At 41.5% G+C, this 22,186-nt stretch overlaps 1 protein-coding gene across 1 annotated transcript; it reads left to right on the top strand.

The window, feature by feature from the left end:
* The first annotated feature begins 4,260 nt into the window (after positions 1-4,260).
* Positions 4,261-10,655, top strand: DSEL (dermatan sulfate epimerase like). The gene is made up of 2 exons (XM_059409800.1): positions 4,261-4,351; positions 5,181-10,655. The coding sequence occupies exon 2, from the start codon at positions 6,043-6,045 to the stop codon at positions 9,709-9,711; it is 3,669 nt and encodes a 1,222-aa protein (XP_059265783.1). The 5' UTR covers positions 4,261-4,351; positions 5,181-6,042; the 3' UTR covers positions 9,712-10,655.
* Positions 10,656-22,186: the final 11,531 nt, after the last annotated feature.

Below are 22,186 nucleotides of genomic sequence, written 5' to 3'. Positions count from 1 at the left end.
ATTTCTAGATTCTACTGCCTGCTTTAAATCTGTGGTTTTGTCTTTATTATTGGTGTGGCCTATTACTGCTGGCCAATTGTGCAATAAAATTTGCAGCTTAAGTTTGGTGTCGGTTTCTGTACATTCGCAGCTGCTATCTCTCCCAACTCTGGGGAAAACACTAGTTCTAACAGTGCTCATGGATCAATATAATATACATCTGGCCTTGGTAAGTGGTTCAGGAAATCTGCATCTGAGCTCTCACAGCCAAAACCATCTCAAGGAAGAGCTATGCTAAAGAAGAATAACAAAGTCATCCCCTGATTGCAGTGCCTGCTTTCGGAGCAAGCCCGTGCACTGGGGATCTGTGTGTGGTCAGCTGCTGAATGCACAGCAATTGCTTCTTGCATATCTTTTCCCCGATTGTCAAGAGTCCACCAGAATAACAGATCATGGACAAATAAGATTTCGGTCAAGGGACTTTACGTAGTGTTTTGGCTTGTATTACTGCTTCCATTTTCTCTTCCTGTAAAGCGATATTGTGTTTACCTTATGTTCTAAGGCTCAGGACTTGGAATTTACCTATCTGCAGACAGAAGATTCTTGCAGAAATTCTCCTTAAAATGTTGGCCAACTTCCCAGTCTTAGTTTTCATTTGAATTAAGTCACCCCAAGAAAGCTCCAACTACTGATTGTGTGGTAACAAGCTTCTCAGCACAGTTGGAGTAAAAAAGTATCTGATTCTGCTTAGAACTCAGCAACCGTTTATGACTTTTTCTTCTTCCGCCATAAAATGAAGGTGATAATTCATGTTCAACATTCAACACACACGCAAGACAAAAGTGCTGGGCTCTGGGTTAGGCGATGAGAATTAAAAAAAAAAAAAAAAAGAAAAGAAATAGGAAAGAAGGAATAGAAGGGAGGAAGGAAGGAAGGAAGGAAGGAAGGAAGGAAGGAAGGAAGGTAGGTCAGCAGACAAGCAGGCTCCTGCCTTGGGGGATCTAGTCCAGAAAATACCATCTCTGTTTTAAGTAGGCTGGCTGAGGATAGGGCTGGAAGACGTTCAAATAAAGAAAACAAATTTTCATAAATTCTTTGAAATCACGAGCAAAAGTTCACATAGATTTGAGAAACTTTTATATAGTGAGAAATTCCTAGAGTGATAGACTGTACTGTTCTCCACTTATATTAAAATAAGATACCGCTCCAGGATTCTGAATTTAGCAGCTGTAGGCATACGTGTCTCTTGCCACACTCATAAAGGTTTTTAATGTGCAATAACGTAACATATAGCTCATCTCTTCTATGGTTGGATGCGTTATTTATAATTAACTAACTTTGTACCATCTTCATGTGTGGAAGAAGCAGTATTTGGAGCTATCCATTTTTTTGTCCACAGGAAACAAGACTGTATTTATTCTGCATGGTGCCATTTACCTATCACCCCTTCTGCCAATGATTTGAATTGTTTAGCAATAGTTCTTATTTATCTCAACACACTCCCAACTGGGAGATGATGCCTGTTCAAAATGAATTAACCTGAAAGCTCATCTGGAAATACTGAGAAGTTAGGTGCATCCTGCTTCAGTGAAGATACGTGGGGTAAAACCGAAAGACCACAATGTCTGTCCCTAATTCATTCACTACAAAGTGGAAATGATCATACTGCTGTGAATAAACCTGAAAAAAAATCAGAGGTAAGTTTAACTATTTGCCTAGTAGATGGTAGAGCTCAGAAGAATTCCCCATGATTCACTTTGCTCTGGCATCATGAGGAACTTTGGATCCACAGAATGAAAGAACCCCCACCACATGTTTTGTTCTGAGAAAGGGTCTGCATATTTCCTCACTGTGTTTACTAACACTAATTCCTTGGCAGTTTCCAAAGCTCCTTTATGAAAAAGTTACAGGAATCTCTGCATTTGGGCTCCTCTTTCCCCCAACTCTCATGAAGCTAGAAGCCACACTGGGTCCCCTAAGGGACATCCAGACACTTCTGGAGGAATTTCTGTACTTGGGAGTTCAAAGGAGAACCCTTGCTTGAGAATGAACGTCAGGGGCAGAGGGAATGTTCTATGGGAACCCAACTGTTAAAGGTCCAGCTCATTTCAAAAGCACAAGCAGTGTTTACAGAGGGATTGAGAAACTGCTAACGACTTGAGGAACTTTGAAGAGAGCGCAGGAGTCAGGTGAAATATTAAGCACAAAACAAATGATCTAAAGACTGAATATAGGGCGCCTGGGTGGCTCAGTGGATTAAGCCGCTGCCTTCGGCTCAGGTCATGATCTCAGGGTCCTGGGATCGAGTCCCGCATCGGGTTCTCTGCTCAGCAGGGAGCCTGCTTCCCTCTCTCTCTCTCTGCCTGCTTCTCTGCCTGCTTGTGATCTCTCTCTGTCAAATAAATAAATAAATAAAAATCTTTAAAAAAATAAATAAATAAATAAATAAAGACTGAATATAGATACAAATCATAGAGTACTGGAATAATTCATTCTTACTAGGGAAACCTAAGCGGTATTTACAGAGAAATTGAAGCATCTGCGCTAGACAAGGATGATGAAAGAACTGGGGTTCGCTGGGCAGAGGACACCACAGGGAAAAGAATGAGATAAGCATAGTTACAGGGGGACCAAAGCAAAAGCAAGTTTGGCCATTTGGTGGGGGGGGGGGGGGTGTAGAGTTCCGAAGTCGACAAAGTGGAAGAGTAATGAGGTAAAAGCCACATTTCACCTCCAAGGGAAGTTACTTGAAATGTCTTCTGCTAGTTATGGTCTACCATTTAGTTCTACCAAGAAGTGATCTAAGCAAGGTTGCTCCTTTCTTAACGGACGGATCTGTCCATTAACCAAAATGGAATGGAGGTGGAGGGAAATGAAGCTATGACCAATCCCCAACCCAGGATGGGCTGTTCATTTGTGAGGTTTGATGTTTCACTGGATTTCTATGATTACGATATCACTGTGATAGTTGACGTCAGACCCTGTAGGCTCAAGAGGAAGCGGAATTTCAGATTATCTGCGAGAAATTCCCAGTGTCCAGTACAACAGGATTCACAGCTGCTCTGGCAAATCCGAACCCTGGAGCTGCACCCCGGCGGCGTCACAGCGACTGAGACGCTGTCTCCCGTCTGTGGGTCTTCACCGAATTTCGCTTCCCATTTCTTTAATGAGAAAAAGATTCCTTCCACTCGTTTGTCCCACACCGTTTCAGATTTATACTGCCAGATAAATGATTTCAATCCATAAAACGGATTATCCTTTTTGCTTTCCTCTGATCTTTAGCATCGGAGCTCTGAAGTCATCCCCTATTAACCTGGTGAATCGACGCTGTCTTTCTAAGTGACAGCAACCTCGGCCAAGCTGCCTGTCTTTCCTGCTGTCCTCACCCGCTGCTCGTGCTACGGGTAATTCCTGACATCCCACAGCGTGACCCCGCCTGTTCCCGCTTCTCCCGGTATTTGGATCACGCCCCGAAACTCTCTCCGCCCCCCGCCCCAGCCCGCCCGTCCGCCCTCCGATGACCAAAGGATAAATATCTGCAGGACCCAGGCAGGTCTTTAGACAACTGCGCTTCTAAATGTCCCCCTCCCCACCGCAGCCCGCACTCGCGCTGCTGCAGACACCCACAGACCCGCTTTGGGATCCGGGGATGGGGCGTTTGGCGCGTCCCTGGCCCCGCCCTCCCTCCCGGCTTCCCGAATCGCAGTCTGTGCTCTCCCTACGGCGCCCCGGGCCTAAGGCCCCGCCCACACCTCGTTCCCGCCCCGCCTTCGGCTCGGGTCACAGTTTCTCGCGCTCCCAAGTCCCGAGGCCCCGCCCCTGACCCCGCCTCCGTCTTGCTCCCGCCCCGCCTCCGTCTCGCTCCCGCCCCGCCCATCCCTCGCCTCCCCACCCGCCGCCTTCCCGGGCCTGAGGCCCCGCCCCTTCCCCGCCCCCGTCTCGTTCCCGCCCCGCCCCCGGCCCGCAGCGCTGTCTCTCGCCCTCCCCGGGCCGCGCGGCCGGAGCTGGCACGGAGGAGCGGCGGCCGCGGCGGCATCGCGGCAGCGTCGCGGCCTGGGGACCCCAGCGCTCCGCTGGACTCAGCGCCCGCGAAAGCGCCCATCGCGCGCGGATCTGCCTTCCGCGGTGCGGGGCTGCCTGGAGCGTCCGGCGATCCCCGAGGGCGGGCGTGTCCTCGCGGCGCGGGGCGGGGGACAAGCGTGGGGCCGCAGCCTGTTGGAGCGCGGGGGGGTGGGTGCCGTGCCCGGGGCGCGGGGAGCCCTGCGGGGGGCAGCGCGGCCAGGCTCCCTGTGCGGAGCAGTTTTCTGCAACTCTCCACCTCCTCCTCCCTGGGCGCAGCGCAGCCGGGAGACCCTGTCCACATCTGCGGAAGGTAAGCGGACTTGGCCATTTAGGGGTCGTTGTCCCCAGACCACAGCCAGAGGTCGAGGCTGGGGAGCGAAGGCCGGGAGCGGCACGTTCGGAGGTTCGAGGAGGCGAACGAAAAAAAAAAAAAATGCAACAGGCGGGGCGGTTCAGGAAACTCCAGCGTTGATGTTTCCTACGGAGAGGAGACTTGTCCAAGACTGAAACTTGGTGAGGCTCTTCAAACCCGAGGACGGGCAGAGGCGACGCTGCACCTTAGTCTGGGTCTGAGCTCCCTCTGGTGGCCTCTCGTGAGGACGGACGCCGAGGCCGCAGGTGAGGTCGGAGCGCCGCTTGCTTGCTCCCACGCGTGGCCATCGTGTCCCCTTTGAGAACCGTGACTGGTCGCGGTAGTTTCCCATACAAGGTGCCTTTTGATCCCATAAAGCGAATCCCTTAACCGGAATCAGGAAAGGTCTTTTCAACCTCTGCTCTTTGTCCCTGAGTCCTTTGCCACCAAATCAACGAGAATGATAGCATCTTTGTTTAACCGCCCTTGAATAAAAACACGTTAAAGGAGTCAAGCAAGCCACAGTTAAAATAAATGCTGCAGGAAAGTTGCATTTGTAGCTACTTGTCATCTGCCGCCATTCATTGTTCTCCTAATCTGTCCATTTAAAAGTGTAAGAAAAAAAAAAAAAAGGATCACTTGAGCTAACTTAGATGGTATTCAGTTACAGATTTTATTGTGATTCTAAAATTTCTGTCAAGAGATTGTAGAACATGTAAGTCATCAGTTCATGTCCACTTCCGGCATATCCGTAGCCTCAGAGAATTTCTTTTTGTTTTTCCTCCAGAAAGGAGTGTCATGAAAAAGGAACAGAAAAGAACCGTCCCTCTTGGTGAATCGGGAGTTTTCTCTCCCAGTTGGTGGCTACTTCATGATTGGAAAAAAAGTACCTAGGTGGCTGAAGAGATTAGATTCTTGTAGTTGTACAGATGAAGCTGATAAAAGAAGACATGAAAATGCTTTCTCTGGGTCGTAATGGGTGATGAGTAAGTAAGCCTGAACAAGACAGATTTGGAATGAGGGCAGAAATTTTGATTTTTTAAAGCCAAGTAGGACTTTGAACACTTGTTGAGGATGTTCTTTTCCCAAAAATGGAAGAAGAAAAAATTTTCAAAGCAAAAGTGTAAAAAGTGGAAGGAGATAACACCCAGGTCGACTTGAAGAATTTCAGTACATCATGAGCTCCTTTGGGCAAACTGGCACAAGCATCGTACATGTGGGTGATTTTTATCACTAGAGATGGTTTCCTACCCTAGGAACAACTTTTTAATTCCGATTCTGGAGTGTTTACTCTTTTTCTTTTCTTTTCTTTTTTTATACTGTGTGTTTTGACTCTTCATGTTAGATAGATTTGTGTAAATGAAGTAAATCCTGAATTTTTAGTGTGTTTGACTATACCACTGTTTGCTATGTGATACAGAAACATTATACAGGTTTTAACATTCCTTGAAGTTTTATTGGAAGCAGATCTGTGTCAGGGACACAGACATTATAAGTTTTCTCTTTTTGGCAACTCAGCTTGCTTTGAATGAACCGAGCGTCAGCTGGATTTCACAGTACATATGATTTATAGTCTTTGTGTTAAAGGCCTTAAATGTATGTTTTATTCCAGGCAGAGGGAAATACATTGAGCACTGTTTTTGACATGTATGCCTAAGGAAGGAACTCCCCGATGGATCATGGCGTTAATGTTTACAGGACATTTCTTGTTTTTAGCATTAGTGATGTTTGCTTTCTCTACTTTTGAGGAATCTGTGAGCAATTACTCTGACTGGGCAGTTTTCACAGATGATATAGATCAGTTTAAGACACAGAAAGTGCAAGATTTCGAACCCCATCAAAAGCTGAAGAAAAGTGTGCTTCATCCAAGTTTGTATTTCGATGCTGGAGAAATCCAGGCAATGAGACAGAAGTCCCGTACAAGCCATTTGCATCTCTTTAGAGCTATCAGAAGTGCAGTCACAGTTATGCTGTCCAACCCCACATACTACCTACCTCCACCCAGGCATGCTGATTTTGCTGCCAAGTGGAATGAGATTTATGGTAACAATCTGCCTCCTTTAGCATTGTACTGTTTGTTATGTCCGGAAGACAAAGTTGCCTTTGAGTTTGTCTTGGAATATATGGACAGGATGGTTGGCTACAAAGACTGGCTGGTTGAAAATGCACCAGGGGATGAGGTTCCCATTGGCCATTCCTTAACAGGTTTTGCCACTGCCTTTGACTTTTTGTATAACCTACTGGATGATCATCGAAGACAAAAATACCTGGAAAAAATATGGGCTGTTACAGAGGAAATGTATGAGTATTCCAAGGTCCGTTCATGGGGCAAACAACTTCTCCATAATCACCAGGCTACTAACATGATAGCGTTACTCACCGGGGCTTTGGTGACTGGGGTAGATAAAGGATCTAAAGCAAACATATGGAAACAGGCTGTAGTAGATGTGATGGAAAAGACGATGTTTCTGTTGAATCACATTGTCGATGGTTCTTTGGATGAAGGTGTGGCCTATGGGAGCTACACAGCTAAATCAGTCACACAGTATGTTTTCCTAGCCCAGCGTCATTTCAACATTAACAACTTGGATAACAACTGGTTAAAAATGCACTTTTGGTTCTATTATGCTACCCTTTTACCAGGCTTCCAGAGAACTGTGGGTATAGCAGATTCCAATTATAATTGGTTTTATGGTCCAGAGAGCCAGTTAGTGTTTTTGGATAAGTTTATCTTAAAGAATGGAGCTGGGAATTGGTTAGCTCAGCAAATTAGAAGGCACCGACCTAAAGATGGCCCAATGGTCCCCTCCACTGCCCAGAGGTGGAGTACTCTTCACACCGAGTTCATCTGGTATGATCCTCAGCTCACCCCACAGCCTCCTGCTGAATATGGTACTGCAAAAATGCACACATTCCCTAACTGGGGTGTTGTCACCTATGGGGCCGGGTTGCCAAATACACAGACCAATACCTTTGTGTCTTTTAAATCTGGGAAGCTAGGGGGGCGAGCCGTGTATGACATCGTTCACTTTCAGCCATACTCCTGGATTGATGGGTGGAGAAGCTTTAACCCAGGACACGAACATCCAGATCAGAACTCATTTACTTTCGCCCCCAATGGGCAAGTATTTGTTTCGGAAGCTCTCTATGGACCCAAACTGAGCCACCTTAACAACGTACTGGTGTTTGCTCCGTCCCCCACAAGCCAGTGTAATAAGCCCTGGGAAGGTCAGCTGGGAGAGTGTGCACAGTGGCTTAAGTGGACCGGTGAGGAGGCTGGGGATGCAGCGGGGGAGATCATTACTGCCTCTCAACATGGAGAAATGATATTTGTGAGTGGGGAAGCAGTGTCTGCTTACTCTTCAGCAATGAAGCTGAAAAGTGTGTATCGTGCTTTGCTCCTCTTAAATTCTCAAACTTTGCTAGTTGTCGATCACGTTGAGAGGCAAGACAGTTCCCCAATAAAAACTGTCAGTGCCTTCTTTCATAATCTGGACATTGATTTTAAGTACATCCCATACAGGTTTCTGAACAGGTACAATGGCGCCATGATGGATGTGTGGGACGCACACTACAGAATGTTCTGGTTTGATCATCGTGGCAGGAGTCCCATTGCTAGCATACAGGAAGCCGAGCAAGCTGCTGAATTTAAGAAACGGTGGACTCAGTTCGTTAATGTCACATTTCAGATGGAATCCACAATCACAAGGATTGCGTATGTCTTTTATGGACCGTATGTCAATGTTTCCAGCTGCAGATTTATTGATAATTCCAACTCTGGACTTCAGATTTCTCTCAACGTCAATAATACTGAACATGTTGTGTCCATTGTAACTGACTACCATAACTTGAAGACGAGATTCGATTACCTGGGTTTTGGTGGCTTTGCCAATGTGGCTGATGAGGGCCAAATAACCCGATTTGGTTTGGGCACTCAAGCAATAGCAAAGCCCGTAAGACAGGATAGGGTTATTTTCCCCTTTGGATTTAAATTTAATATAGCAGTTGGGTTGATTTTGTGCATTAGCTTGGTGATTTTGACCTTTCAGTGGCGGTTTTACCTTTCTTTTAGAAAGCTAATGCGGTGGATCTTAGTCCTTGTCATTGCCTTGTGGTTTATTGAGCTGCTGGACGTGTGGAGCACTTGCACTCAGCCCCTCTGTGCAAAGTGGGCAAGGACGGAGGCCGAGGCAAGCTCGAAGTCTTCGTCTTCCCAGGAGCACCGCCTCCATCTTCCCGACGTTGTCATTACCTCACTTCCTGGTTCAGGAGCTGAAATTCTCAAACAACTTTTTTTCAACAGTAGTGATTTTCTCTACATCAGAGTTCCTACAACCTACATTGAAATTCCTGAAACTGAATTCGAAATCGACTCATTTGTAGATGCCTGTGAATGGAAGGCATCAGAGATCCACAGTGTGCATTTCCGTTTACTCCGAGGCTGGTTGCAGTCCTTAGTTCAAGACACAAAACTGCATTTACAAAATATCCATCTGCATGAACCCAGTAGGGGTAAACTGGCCCAATATTTTACAGCAAATAAGGACAAAAAAAGGAAATTGAAAAGGAGAGAATCTTTGCCCGAACAAAGAAGTAGAATGAAAGGCACCTTTGATAGAGATGCTGAATACATTAGGGCTTTGAGGAGACACCTGATCTATTACCCAAGCGCGCGTCCTGTGCTCAGCTTAAGCAGCGGGAGCTGGACCTTAAAGCTTCGTTTTTTTCAAGAAGTTTTAGGAGCTTCTATGAGGGCATTGTACATAGTAAGGGACCCTCGGGCATGGATTTATTCAATGCTGTACAGTAGTAAACCAAGTCTCTACTCTTTGAAAAATGTACCAGAGCACTTAGCTAAATTGTTTAAAATAGAGGGAGGTAAAAGCAAATGCAACTTAAATTCAGGCTATGCTTTCGAGTATGAGTCGTTGAGGAGAGAATTAGCAAAACCCAAGTCGGATGCAGTCTCCCTGTTGTCCCATTTGTGGCTGGCAAACACAGCCGCAGCCCTGAGAATAAATACAGATTTGCGGCCCACCAGCTACCAGCTGATCAAGTTTGAAGATATCGTACATTTTCCTCAGAAAACCACTGAAAGGATTTTTGCCTTTCTTGGAATACCTTTGTCTCCTTCTAGTTTAAACCAAATATTATTCGCCACCTCCACAAACCTTTTCTATCTTCCCTATGAAGGGGAAATATCGCCAACTAATACTAATGTTTGGAAACAAAACTTGCCTAGAGATGAAATTAAGCTGATTGAGAACATCTGCTGGACACTGATGGAGCGTCTAGGATACCCAAAGTTTACGGACTAAATGCTGCAGGTCAGCAGAAATTTGCACTAATCCTTTGCAGCCTGGTTTGTGGATGTGAAGAGTTTGTTTATTCTTGTACGTTGTGTGTGTGTGCGCGCCTGCGTGAGCGTGTTCAGTTTGTTACTTGCACAGAGATTATTTTAAAACTAGGCACCGTATTTGGCCTAGGAGGATTTATTTTTATGTCACTACTTTCCTTGCCTTTGTTTCTGAATTTTTTTTTTTTTTTTCTGCTGAAATGTTCCTGCTAGAGGCATGGATGAGGTTATATGATGGCGGTCAGGGGAGGTAAGAAGATTTTACAGGTCTTTGTCCAGCCGTCTCCCTCATCTGTAACTGTGCTGATCTATCGTGGAACCTCAAATACTGCTAAAGGCCTTTCAATTGCTGCTTTGCCCAAGCATCTCTTGCTTTCAAGATGGACTACAAAAGTTCCTTATCTTTTTTAAAAGATCTTCTAACACATTTTTCTTGCACCAAAAAAAAAAAAAAAAAAAAAAATTTTTTTTTTTCCCTGTGTATAATGTTCATAATGTTCAGTGATATCACTGGGGAAATGGTGAGAGCTCCTATCAGAACTATAGAATTCCTTCTGGGAAATACAGATAAAAATACAGAATGAACATTTTTTTCAGGTCCGAAACAGTGATCTGAAAAGCCTCAAGTTTTTTACTTAGAAATAATAAGGAGTCCGTCTTTGAACAGTCTGGGTGCCAAGGGCTGGTAGAGTATTTTCAACTCGCTTGTCGGTTTAAAACTCTTCTCTTTCTTGCCTCCTTGAGCTACAGCTGGTCCCCTCACACCACTCACACCCTGTCCTTTCCATCACTGTCATGCAAAACAATCCATTATTACTAATTGTTGAAGTCCCGACATTTGTGGGAACTTTTTTTTTTTTCCCCTGATGATTAATTTTGCATTAAAGCCTGACACTTAGAATCCAATTTCTTTTTGTGGAATGATGACTGTATGACTCAGAGAAAGCAATGCTGCTGCTGCCAGTGTTTTTTTAGACTGGAAACAGAATTGGAATACTGCCGGACTTATCCTGCATCCCTCTGAATGAGTTTACAGACTGCCAGTGTCTGCAAAAGTTAAAGGCAAACGGGAGATGATGTCAGAGGCATCTGTTTCCTTTGCCATCTGCATCTTATTATAAATGTAGTCGTCATAAAATGTGGTTCATTTTATTTTGGTAGGCTCTGAAATCAAAATGTCATGCCATTAGAAGCCAGTGGAGTAATTAGAATGCATTGGACGAAAACCATGAGGCGATGTCGAGACCTGATGAAAATCTCTGTGCAGATTGCAGTCTTCCTGACGTTTCAAACTGTAGTTTCCCCAAGCTCTCCAACACGTGGGAGTCTGTCATTCTGACCTAGATAAAGGTGGTTCTTTCTCAGTAGTTTGTTATTATGTCAAAATGTGCCTCCAGAGTGATAAAGCTGTGGCTACGTTACGTTCCAGCGACATCTAACTTGGCTGTCATTTTTCTTCTGTGCTCGTGTGAATGCAGACTTCTCCTCCTCCCCTAGATCTACTCCCTTCCCACCACTCTCCCTGCCTTGTCTCTGCAATGTCAAAATGAACGAAATCCTGTTGTATTAATATAGGTTGAGAGGGCAGCTGGAGACCGGATTCTACACAGGTATTCTCAAGGAAGGTTATTCTAAGCTATCTCAGGGTTATCAACAAGCCGGTAAAATTGCTACATGGATGGTAACACTCTTTCCATTAATGGTCATAGTCTCAGTGTTTGCTTTCAATGCCCACGATGTGTGATCTCAAACCAGATCAAATAGGAAGGCTTTGAGTTGGCAGTAATAGCAGGTCTGATGAAGGTAGGAATTGCACAGGTGTGCAGAACCTGTGCCACTGCCTTTTAATATTGCAGGAACAGCCCCCCGCCCCCTGCTCCACCGCCCTGGGGAAGGAGAGAACCAGGTGGAGTATGTGGAGGGGTTGGAGGAGAGGTGGGGAAAACGAAGAAGAGTATTCGTGTGAATGAGCATGGGAACGTTTACTGGGAGCTAAAGGAAGGGGCATATTTATCAAAGTGATCTTCACAAGGTGTCCTAACTTTCAGCCCCACACGGCAATGCCAACAGGAATTGCCCTGGTACTGTACTCGCCCACCCCACCCCAAGGGAAAGTCTGCTGCAAGAGACCCCTATTTGCGGATTCCCCAGTGAGGAAAGATTATGAGTGAGGGATGACCCAGCCGTTGGGTCTGTACGCAGATGTTCACGCTTGGGACCCTTTGCTTTATCACCATCATTTCCTGAGGTGACTTAACTCCCAGACCATCCGGGTCCTCTGTCCTTCGACCGTCAGCTTCAGAAAAATTCAAATAGCCTCCACACGTAATATTATTCTTACCATCTTTAAGGGGATGATTGTCACTATGTGACACTTCTAAAGGAAACTCTTGTCCTCTCTAAAATTAACTGCTTTATTAACTTCCTCAAACCTAGGCCTAATTGGGATTAAAAACTGTTATTAAAATAATAGAATTTAAGTCTTGAAATTAACAAAAAAAGTTTTGCTGACAGGAGTAACAAATGCAGTGGTAATAATATGGTTCTCAGTAGTTTGAAAGAATGCAAATCACTCACTTAGGATGAAAGAATAAGGCCATATCTAGAATGGAGTTGACGGTCCTGAAATTCTGGAGAGGCTAGGAAGTGGGAAACTCTCTTCAGGAAAAGCAAGATGAATTTATGAATATGCTTAAATTTGATTGATAGAAACCTAGAGAGGCACACGTTTTAAGCAAATGACAAGAAAATGTACATATTAAGCAAGGTCTTAAAAAAATAATAATTAGATCTAGGCCCCAAATATTAGTCCTCTGATTGACTGTCTTTTTAAGCCAATAGAGAAGAGTGAGTAAGTGGCTGACAAGAACGGGATGTGAAAGTCCCAGGCAATGGCAGAAGACTCATCGCAAAGTCTTCAGTCCCCTCCACCCACAGTAGTGTATCTTAAAAATTTCCTTTTGTGGCAGTGTTACCCCTCTGCCACTTACTTTTGATTAATATTATCAGCACTTTTGGGTGTATCCTGGAAGATCCAGCCAATCTTGCTATGTAAAGGATATCCAATTATCTGTGAGTAGACTTTAGCAATGGTTTTAAAATCACTGCGTTTGATTGGCTTGATTAGCTGATGATAATTAGAAAACTATTCACTGATTAATTTAGGAAAAATGTAAATAGAAGGCAATACATAAATACCATTTCCAGAGATAAAGATGCCTAATATAGGATATGTCAAGGAATTTAATATGTGGCCTCTTTACTGCTTATTTAAGTGTTAGCTAAAGCATGTCTAATATATATATAAATGTCTGCTAAGGCAGTTTCTCCCATTATCTGACTAGTGTCCTTCAAGTTGGCAGAAAAACTATTCCCTTCAAGTTGGCAGAAAAATTCAAGAACTAAATGACTGAATATTCTAAGAACTAAATGACTGAATTCTTGCACAAATGGTGATAGGAACTTCAAACAATACCTCCTAACATTCTCTAACTTGTAGATGTTTGAGCTATAATTTACATGAGCTTGTGTTATATTTAGTCCACATAATGTATACGTATTAATTCCATTTCCAAAGATCGGTTCAGCTAAGGCTTCCAAACCGGAGAGAGTTTCGTTTTCATTTTTTTCTTCCACACTTACCCCGTTCTTCAGTGAAGAAAACATAGAGTGAAGATCATAAACTAGCTTATTGCAACTGTATGTATAACAAGACTCCACTATTAATAAATAAAAAGCTAAAAGCAACTTGGCTACGGTTGGGATAATTTTGTAATAGTTCTTTTCAGATCTTTGGGCAGCCCTGAGGATTTTATGTGCAGCGGAGAAGGCAGGGACTTGAAATGGGGCGGGGTGGGGGGGTGCGCACTGAATACTGACATTCAGCCTCAGAACTTCAGCCACAAAACTTGATTGGTTAAGTGATGAGCCACGCTCTTTCCCCCTCACTTAATCCCAGTTCTGTCTCTGACTTGGACTCATTTCAGTCTTCTGCGTACATCATCCCACTTACTAAATGGCAAGAACTTCCCTGTACTATGCACCTATGCTCGACGTCTGCCCCTGCTGCCACCCTAAGACCTTCATGCTGCGTGATGCGTTGCTCATGAGGAAGGTTACTTGAGACATTCTCAGTTTGGTGCACGGCACTGGCACAATGAAGGCTTTTTTTTTTTTAAAGAGAAGGATCTATAGAGAACTAGTCTCCATGTGCTGCACATTGAACCATAAGGCTTTTCTGTGGCTTGCTAAAATCCTTACAACTCTACACAGTACTTATTTTACCAATAAATTTGAAACCCCTACTACCGCTATAGGAAATACATTTTTGTAAGGGAATTTTTAGTGCATTTACAATTCATCAGTTCATTTATTCACTATACTTTTTGGGTATCTACTGTTGAGGTACTAGTGTGAGGGAAGAACAGAAAAGCCAGTTGACTGACCCTGCTGTGTGAGGAATGAACAGTCTTCCCAGACTTCAAAGCTAATAGGAATTCATCAAGAGGCAGAGAAGGGGAGGGGGGTTGGGAGAAGGGGGTGGGATTATGGACATTGGGGAGGGTATGTGCTTTGGTGAGTGCTGTGAAGTGTGTAAACCTGGTGATTCACAGACCTGTACCCCTGGGGATAAAAATATATGTTTATAAAAAATAAAAAATTATATATAAAAAAAAAATAAAATAAAAAGAAATTTATTAAAAAAAAAAAAAAAAAAAAAAGAGGCAGAGAAGGGGGGGCATGCCAGTAAGTGATTACCACCCGAGGAGGGACACCGAAAACTGTTGTCTTTCGCAGTAGACCTGGTTTGTTTATTTCTGAAATGGTGGTTGTGAGGGAAGAGAGTCATTTATTGAGTTAGAGGAAGTTATGCTTGGTAATCTTGGATGGAGATCACCACCTATTTTTTTTCTTAATTAGGTTTTGGCTCTCATTGTCATAGGACATCCCATTAATGAGTAGCTTTTCCAAAAGAGCATTGCAAATAGAACAACACCAACATTCCCACTCACTCCGCTGCCCCAACCCTATTCACAACAAAGAAATTTGGTTGTAGGTGAGTATCAAGAGATGCTCTGAAGAGAAAAGAATCCACGAGTATGGTCTGACTCATGTGTTTACAGATCATTGCTAGTAATGACAGAGAACACGTGTCTTACATCCAGAGTCCAGCTGGCCAATAGCATCTTTTCCTGTCCCTCCTCTCTGAGTGCTTCCAGGCCGCGGTGTCGGGCACATATATCAACACTGGGAATGCAGGAGGGAACAGAATCTACGGAGATGACAGTCTGGAGGGGACTAGAAAGAAACACATTTTGCATTTCACAGTGTTTCTAGCTCATAGGAGTCTACACCAAATGGAAGTGCCCACTCGTGACTAACAAACAGATATATTCAAGTAGAATTCATTTTAGGGGAAAAAAATCTGGTCTTTCCTCTACCAAGTAAATAATACCAGCAGGAAGGGAGGGAAAGAGAAAAAAGGAAAGAAGGAAGAGGGGAAGGGAGGAAGGAATGGACTTAGGACACAGAAAGAAGGTGCACAAGGAGAATCATAACAATTGTGTTAATTATTGCATGACTATTTAAAAATCTCTATGAAACCTTACTGTAGTTAAAACGAGAAAAAATTATAATTTGAGCACATGTTTTTCATAATACACTGCGATTGCTGTTTCTGTTTTATTTTTTATACTATTTTTGTATTGCACTCTTTCAAGACCAAACGTAATTTTTCTTTGCAGTGTATTAACACTGATGTTGAATTTTACTTACATGTCTCAGGTTTTCAAATGTCTGAGATATGTGTGTTTTCCCTCTCTATGTTGTCTTCCTCTCTATTTTGAATATATACATTGTTCTTAATGGTGTAAGGAAGCAAACTTTCTTTTACACACATGATATCTGTGTTGCTTTCATTTTTTTTTTTTTTTGAGGAGACCAATTTAGCTCCCAGTCACTGTACTTTTCTCATTTAGAACATGAGCAATATCCCTGCATTAAAATCTAGCACCCCTTTATGCACAATACATAACACACTTATTTATTGCATGATGCAAATAAGGCTCTAAAACCTTATTGTACTACAGTGAAAGAATAGTCTCCAGTTTTTCTGGTATTTATTTATTGTTTTAATTATGTATTTATATATTCCTTCACTTCATTCCAAAAGACTGATTTTATTGTAGATTTGCTTAAAGTACAGGAGACTTAAAAATATGGTTATTTTAAGTATATTAAGCCTTTTGATTTGATACCTTGTCATAACTTCACAAAACTTTGAAGGGGGAATTTACTTATATGTAAAAGAACACAGTAATACAACCAGGAAGTAATGAGATTGCTTTCATAAGATACCCATAAAAAGATAAATGCATACAAAGAATGCAGTAAAAGGTGGTTTTACTTTTCATTATCGGACGTTAACCTGAGCCCTATGGCTAATTCAGCGCTAACAGTGAACAGTATGCTTACAGGGAGCTTATGAACGCCAACAAACTCGTGGTTATTTGTCCAGATTTACCAAAATAAACTGGATTGCACCTACATTCATTCATGACTTTGTCTTCTACCCAACACTAATTATAAAACTTAAAAATATCCCATTGTTGAACACATGAGTAGAAAGGAACACGCTTGTGTACACACATAACTTGGCAGAATTCCATTACCATAGAAGGCATAAGGTTTTTTCTGAATATCTAATGGACAACCCCTGGGGGTCTCCCACAGACCTTGTTTCTACCTTCCCACATTACCTTGCGTAATTTGAAGAGGGCCATTTCTGTTCAAATGCTATATTTATATGACACTTTTATATATTATATGAGCTTCGGAAGTAGGAAAAAAACAAATACAAAGCCCTAGGTCAGTAAATACTGACCAGGTGTGAGGTTTTGGGCAACTTTTTAAATTTTAAATCTCCATTTACTCCGTCAAGCTTTCCTAGAGTCGATGCATGGATTAAATAAAATCACATGTAAAAAATGGTGGAACAGTACTTGTTTCCTCTTGGTGATCACCTAAAATTCTCCGGTCTTTTGTATTTTGCTTTAGCATTTAAAGTAGCATCTCTTTGAGTGTAGTATTTAATATATCAATTGAGTTGCACAAACATGTAAAATCACAATCATACATTTAATACATTAATTGGAAACCGTGTTTTCTTTACGTTCGCATTTCAAGAAAAAAATTTTGTAGCAGCTTTCACTTACTTCAGCTTCCATGTCTTTGTCATTTCCAGAGCCATGACCTCCCTGCCCGAGCATATCATATTTGGAGTTTCATTGAGATTGAGACCATTTTTAATTTAGGTATGATGCAGTGGAAACTGTGTTCCATATTACAAGTGCCTTTTATATAACTTCAAGCATAAGTTTCTGCCTATACCTTCATTCAGTAGATACATAATTGTGATCTATATTGTAACCATTATATTTTTTCTATTTTATTTTTCCCACTTATTTATTATGAAATGAACATGAAAGCTGAGGTGTTTAAGAGTATATGTGAACATTGCATTTACTCCATGAACTATGATGACATAGGGAGAAGCCCATTGGAGGTAGCATATCCAAATTACATATATAATGATTGTTCACCTTAATACCATACTTAACAAAGATTGCATCAATATACAATTATCTGATCTGTCTAGAATATTTTTCTATTAAATCACATGTGATTTAACACATATTCTTGGGTTGAGGTAAAATTCTACAGTACCTTGTCTTATAGTTGATGTTTTCTAAGTTCAGATGCTTTCTTGCTTCCATGAATTTATAATAGGATCCAAGAACAAATTCTAGAGCCTCCAACCAGAAACTCAGCCTTCCAGCAATGAGTGCAAAAGAGAATGCCCTTCTGTATTGGGTCCAACTGCTGCAGACCTATGGTAATAGGGTTCTTACCATTGATGGACAGGAATTCCATTTCTGTGAGTGGTTTTCCTTGGGTATTGCTGTCTACGCCATTACTAAGCATGGTTCAATGCATGCAAATTAGAAATCACTCTTGTGTTGACCCTTGCATATGCCAACTCCACTTCCCCCACTTACCAAACTATAAGTACTCTGACTACGCAAAATAGGTTACAGTAATATGTTGACACTGAAAAGTTGAGTTGACCCTATCTGAGAAGTCAGAAGCCCTCCTCTATATTATTGATGAGTTTCTGTGGCCAGACCTGGAACTTCAGAGTAAGAATTTACATACTTGCATACTCTATATATAGTACAAAACATATTTGAATGAGTAAGAATGTACCTGTCACCCGCAAATTACACGAGTAGTTAAGCCTTCCCTTGGACATTCCATTATCACATACTGGTGCTCCCAAAAGTGATCCCAGAGGAAACATCTGTCCTGGTTTTGTGTTGACTGTTTCCTTGCTTTTCTTTATAGCTCTGCATATGTGTCTGTCCTTGTCAACATAATGTATATTTTTGTGTGGTTTCAAACATTATGTAAACAGTAACATACTGCATATATTTTTATGCAACTTGCTTTTCCTTACTCAAAATTTTGTGGGTCTAATGCATATGGATATTCATAGGTGTAGATCACTTATTTTCAACATGGTCATATCCCAGTATATGAATATGCCATTGTCTGAGCATGCCGTACTTTATCTTTTATCTAGCTGGATTTGGGAAATAATCAAACATAACATATTTACAACAGGAAGTATTCAGACATTGCATGTAAAAATGGTATATGTTTGGGGGGCACCTGGGTGGCTCAGTGGGTTAAGCCTCTGCCTTCAGCTCAGGTCATGATCTCGGGGTTCTGAGATCGAGTCCCGCATCAGGCTCTCTGCTCGGCAGGGAGCCTGCTTCCTCCTCTCTCTCTCTCTCTCTCTGCTTGTCTCTCTGCCTACTTGTGATTTCTGTCAAATAAATAAAATCTTTAAAAAAACATGGTATATGTTCTATGGTACACCTATGTCAGAATTTTGTTATTGTGTTTTGTTTGTACCCAGAACGACCTTTCCACCCCACCCCCACTCCAACCTCCGACATTCTTCCTGGTGTGTGTGTGTGTGTGTGTGTGTGTGACTGAAAGCACATCCTGAACTATTCTAGGTGGTGCCAACTTAGTGTTTTTCTAGATTGTCTGTACAAATTGACACTCCAGTCATTATAAGAACATTTCTGTTGCTCCAAGTTTTCTCCTATATTTGACATTTTCAGAACTTTTAAAGATTTTCCTGTCTGGTAGGGTGAAAAGGAGTCATGTTTTTAGTTTTGTTTTTCTGGATATGGAAAGACAAAGATGGGATTGCAGGATGTCACATTTTGTTTTTATTGGCAGTCCTCTGATTATTAATGACATTCAGCACATACACCTGATGTGTGTGAGCATATGTAATACTCCTTCCTATTTCCATTTGTTTCTTCTTTTGTGAAATGAAATCCATGCTCATGTCTTTCATCCATTTTTCTATTAAGATCATTCTTTTCTCTTATTGACTCATTGGAGTTTACCATATATTAATAATACTAATCCTTTTTTGGCTCTCTGTGTTGTGAATAATTTTCAGTTTGTATACTCATGATGCTTGTACTGTAACTTTTGGGATGTATTTTGATGCACAAGTCATTTGAATGTATGAAAATATGCCCGTGTTTTTAATCTCTTACATATACTTTTTTTGCATTGTATTAAAGAATCTTCGCCAAGGTCTTAGCACAGAGAATGTTCTCCTCTATTTTATTTTGAGCATTTTAAATTTTTAATCATTATCTATTGCTGAAAAACAACATTACCACAAACATAATGGCTTAAAATAACCTATTTACTGTCTCACAGTTTCTGTGGGCTGGGGATCCAGGCATGGCTTACCTGGGTCTTTGTTCAGGGTATCTTACAGAGCTGCAAGCAAGGTGCTGCCCAGGACAGGGCTCTTACCTGAGACTCACTTGGAGAAGCGAGAGCTTTGGAGCTTTTATGGGCCTTGGCAGGAATCACTTCCTTGTGGGTTGTTGGACTAAAAGCCTCGGTTCTTTTCTGGCTTGGCTGGAAACCGTCCTCAGTCATTTACCATATGGGGTTATCCATATGTCAGTTTCCTTCACAAAAGACAGGATGAGAGAGAATCAGTAGAAAAAGTGCCAACCATGTAGCACATTCACCGAAGTGACACCTAGTCCGTTTGGTTAGATGCCAAGTCACAGGTCCCAGCCACCGCCAAAGGGAAAGAGTACACAGGGACATGAATATCAGGAGCCATGGTAATCAGGGGCAATTTTAGAGTCCGTTTAACACAGATTTTGTTTTTTATATTTATTTAATCTGCTTTACACTGATGGTGTTGATTCTGAGATTTTTATTTATTTTTTCTGTATGAGTTATCTGCCGTTCTAGACTGAAAAGATTGAACAACTTTTGCTTTCCCACCATCTTTTGGTGCCATCTCTACCACGTATCAGGTCCTTATGTCTTGTGTGAGTCTCGTCTGAGCTCTCTGTTTCATTCTGCTGGCAAATTTGATTACGCCAATGATAGTACCACACTGTCTTAATTACTATTGTCTTCCTGTTAGCCTGAAATCTGGCAAGACAAGTCTTTTTATTTTCTCTTCCCTCCATATGCATTTTAGAATTAATTTGCACAGTTCCTCAAAACAAACAAACAAGGAACAATACATGTTAATTGTAAATGCATTACATCAATGTTGGAGAATTCACCTCTTAATTCACCTCTCCAGGAGCATGTTATTTCTCCTTTATATAATGCTACATTTGTTACTCTTTTGATAGATTTCAGTCTGAGCACTTTATATATTGTAACTGCAGCAGATGCTATTTATTTTTAATTATAAATCCTATTCGATGCTAGTATATAGAAAATGCAATTGATTTTTGTGTATTTCTGTTGTATCTGGGAACTTATTAAATCCTCTTTCTAATTTAATAATTTACCTGTAAATTTTTTCAGAATACTTACATGGAGGCTTGTGTAATGTGTAATTAATGAGAATTATATCCCCTTCCTTCTTACTACTTTTTAATGTCCTTAGTGCATTTGTTAGGGCCTCCTATGAGATAATAAATGGGTTTAATCCTAGTGAATGTTCTTGTATCTCTCCTGATGTGAATGGAGTGCTTTTGCATCGCCATTGCACTGACTGAGCAAATGAATGATGGTGTGTCCATAGTTTCCCCTTCTCACCATGTGGTGTTCCCTTCTATTTCTAGTTTGAGAAATAACTTTTTATCATCAGGGCATGATGAGATTTTTTCAGTGCTCTTCTCGGCATTTGTTTTGATAGCCACATGTTTCTTTGCCTTTATCTGTTCATGTAGTACAAATTTGTGAAAATATTTTTTCTTTTGAGATTAAACCAAACTTCATTTGCAAGGATAAAACCAGGCTGGGAATGATTCATTATATTTCTATATGTTGTCGGATTGTGTTTGCTAATATTTATGATGTTGACATCAACATTTGTAATTGTGATTTTCTCATAGTGTACTTATCTAATTTTGAAGTCAGCTTACTTACATAAAATAAATTGAGGACTCTCTATTTTTATATTCTCTGGAAGAGTTTGCATAAGATGGAAATGATCTAAAATTAAGAATGTTAGAACTTATTCATAAAACCAACTGGTCATTGTGGTCTTTTTTGTGGAAACATTTTGACTATGTATACTATCGTATTTGATGCTTATAGGCTTATTTTATTGAGGTCATGTGTTAATTTTGAGGCCCATTTTGGACAAAGGAATTTGTCCTTTTTATGTTCACATATACTGTCCTAAATGTGCTCAAAATGCATTCTACTGCCTCTCTCTATCCAACCCACACAAATTTCTTTCATCCCTAGTATATGTGCCTTCTTTCTTTTTGGTCCTTTATCAGGCCTTGCCTTTTATCTAAGTCTTTTCAAAAACTAACTTTTGGCTGTTTTTGTTCATCTTACTATTTTGTATTTATTTGATATCTCATAATTTTGGCTCTTGATCTTATATATTCCCTTCAAACTATTTCTATTTATTTTCTCTAATTTGGTGCTGTTGTTGTTTTGTGTCTTTAATCATATGGCTTTTTTTTTTTTTTTTTTTTGTCAATGCCCACCACCCAAAAACCACCAGGAGAAAGAGGATTTATTATTTATTACAGTAAAAGGGTTGGAAATAGTACAACTTTGCTCTAAATGACCTGTTGTTAGGAAGTGGGGTAATTCTGTGATTGAATGAGTACCTGAATAAATTCTATCTAGAATTCTATCTAGAATAAATTCTATCTAGAAGGAGGGAAAATGAGAGGCCAACTCTGTAATTGATTAAGAAGTAGCTGTCACTCCTATTAGCTAGAAGAGAGGGATGTGTATAGTGTTCTGTGGTTTGGAAAATACTCCTGTTTTTTCTGTGTCCAGACAGACAGACGGACAGTTATGGAGTGGCCTTGCTTTTGTCTTGACCCGTCTTAGTC

The sequence above is a fragment of the Mustela nigripes genome, chromosome 8 (assembly GCF_022355385.1).
Source record: "Mustela nigripes isolate SB6536 chromosome 8, MUSNIG.SB6536, whole genome shotgun sequence".
NCBI lineage: Eukaryota > Metazoa > Chordata > Mammalia > Carnivora > Mustelidae > Mustela > Mustela nigripes.
The sequence above is the reverse complement of the archived record's forward strand: the minus strand, read 5'-3'. Positions and strand labels throughout refer to the sequence as shown.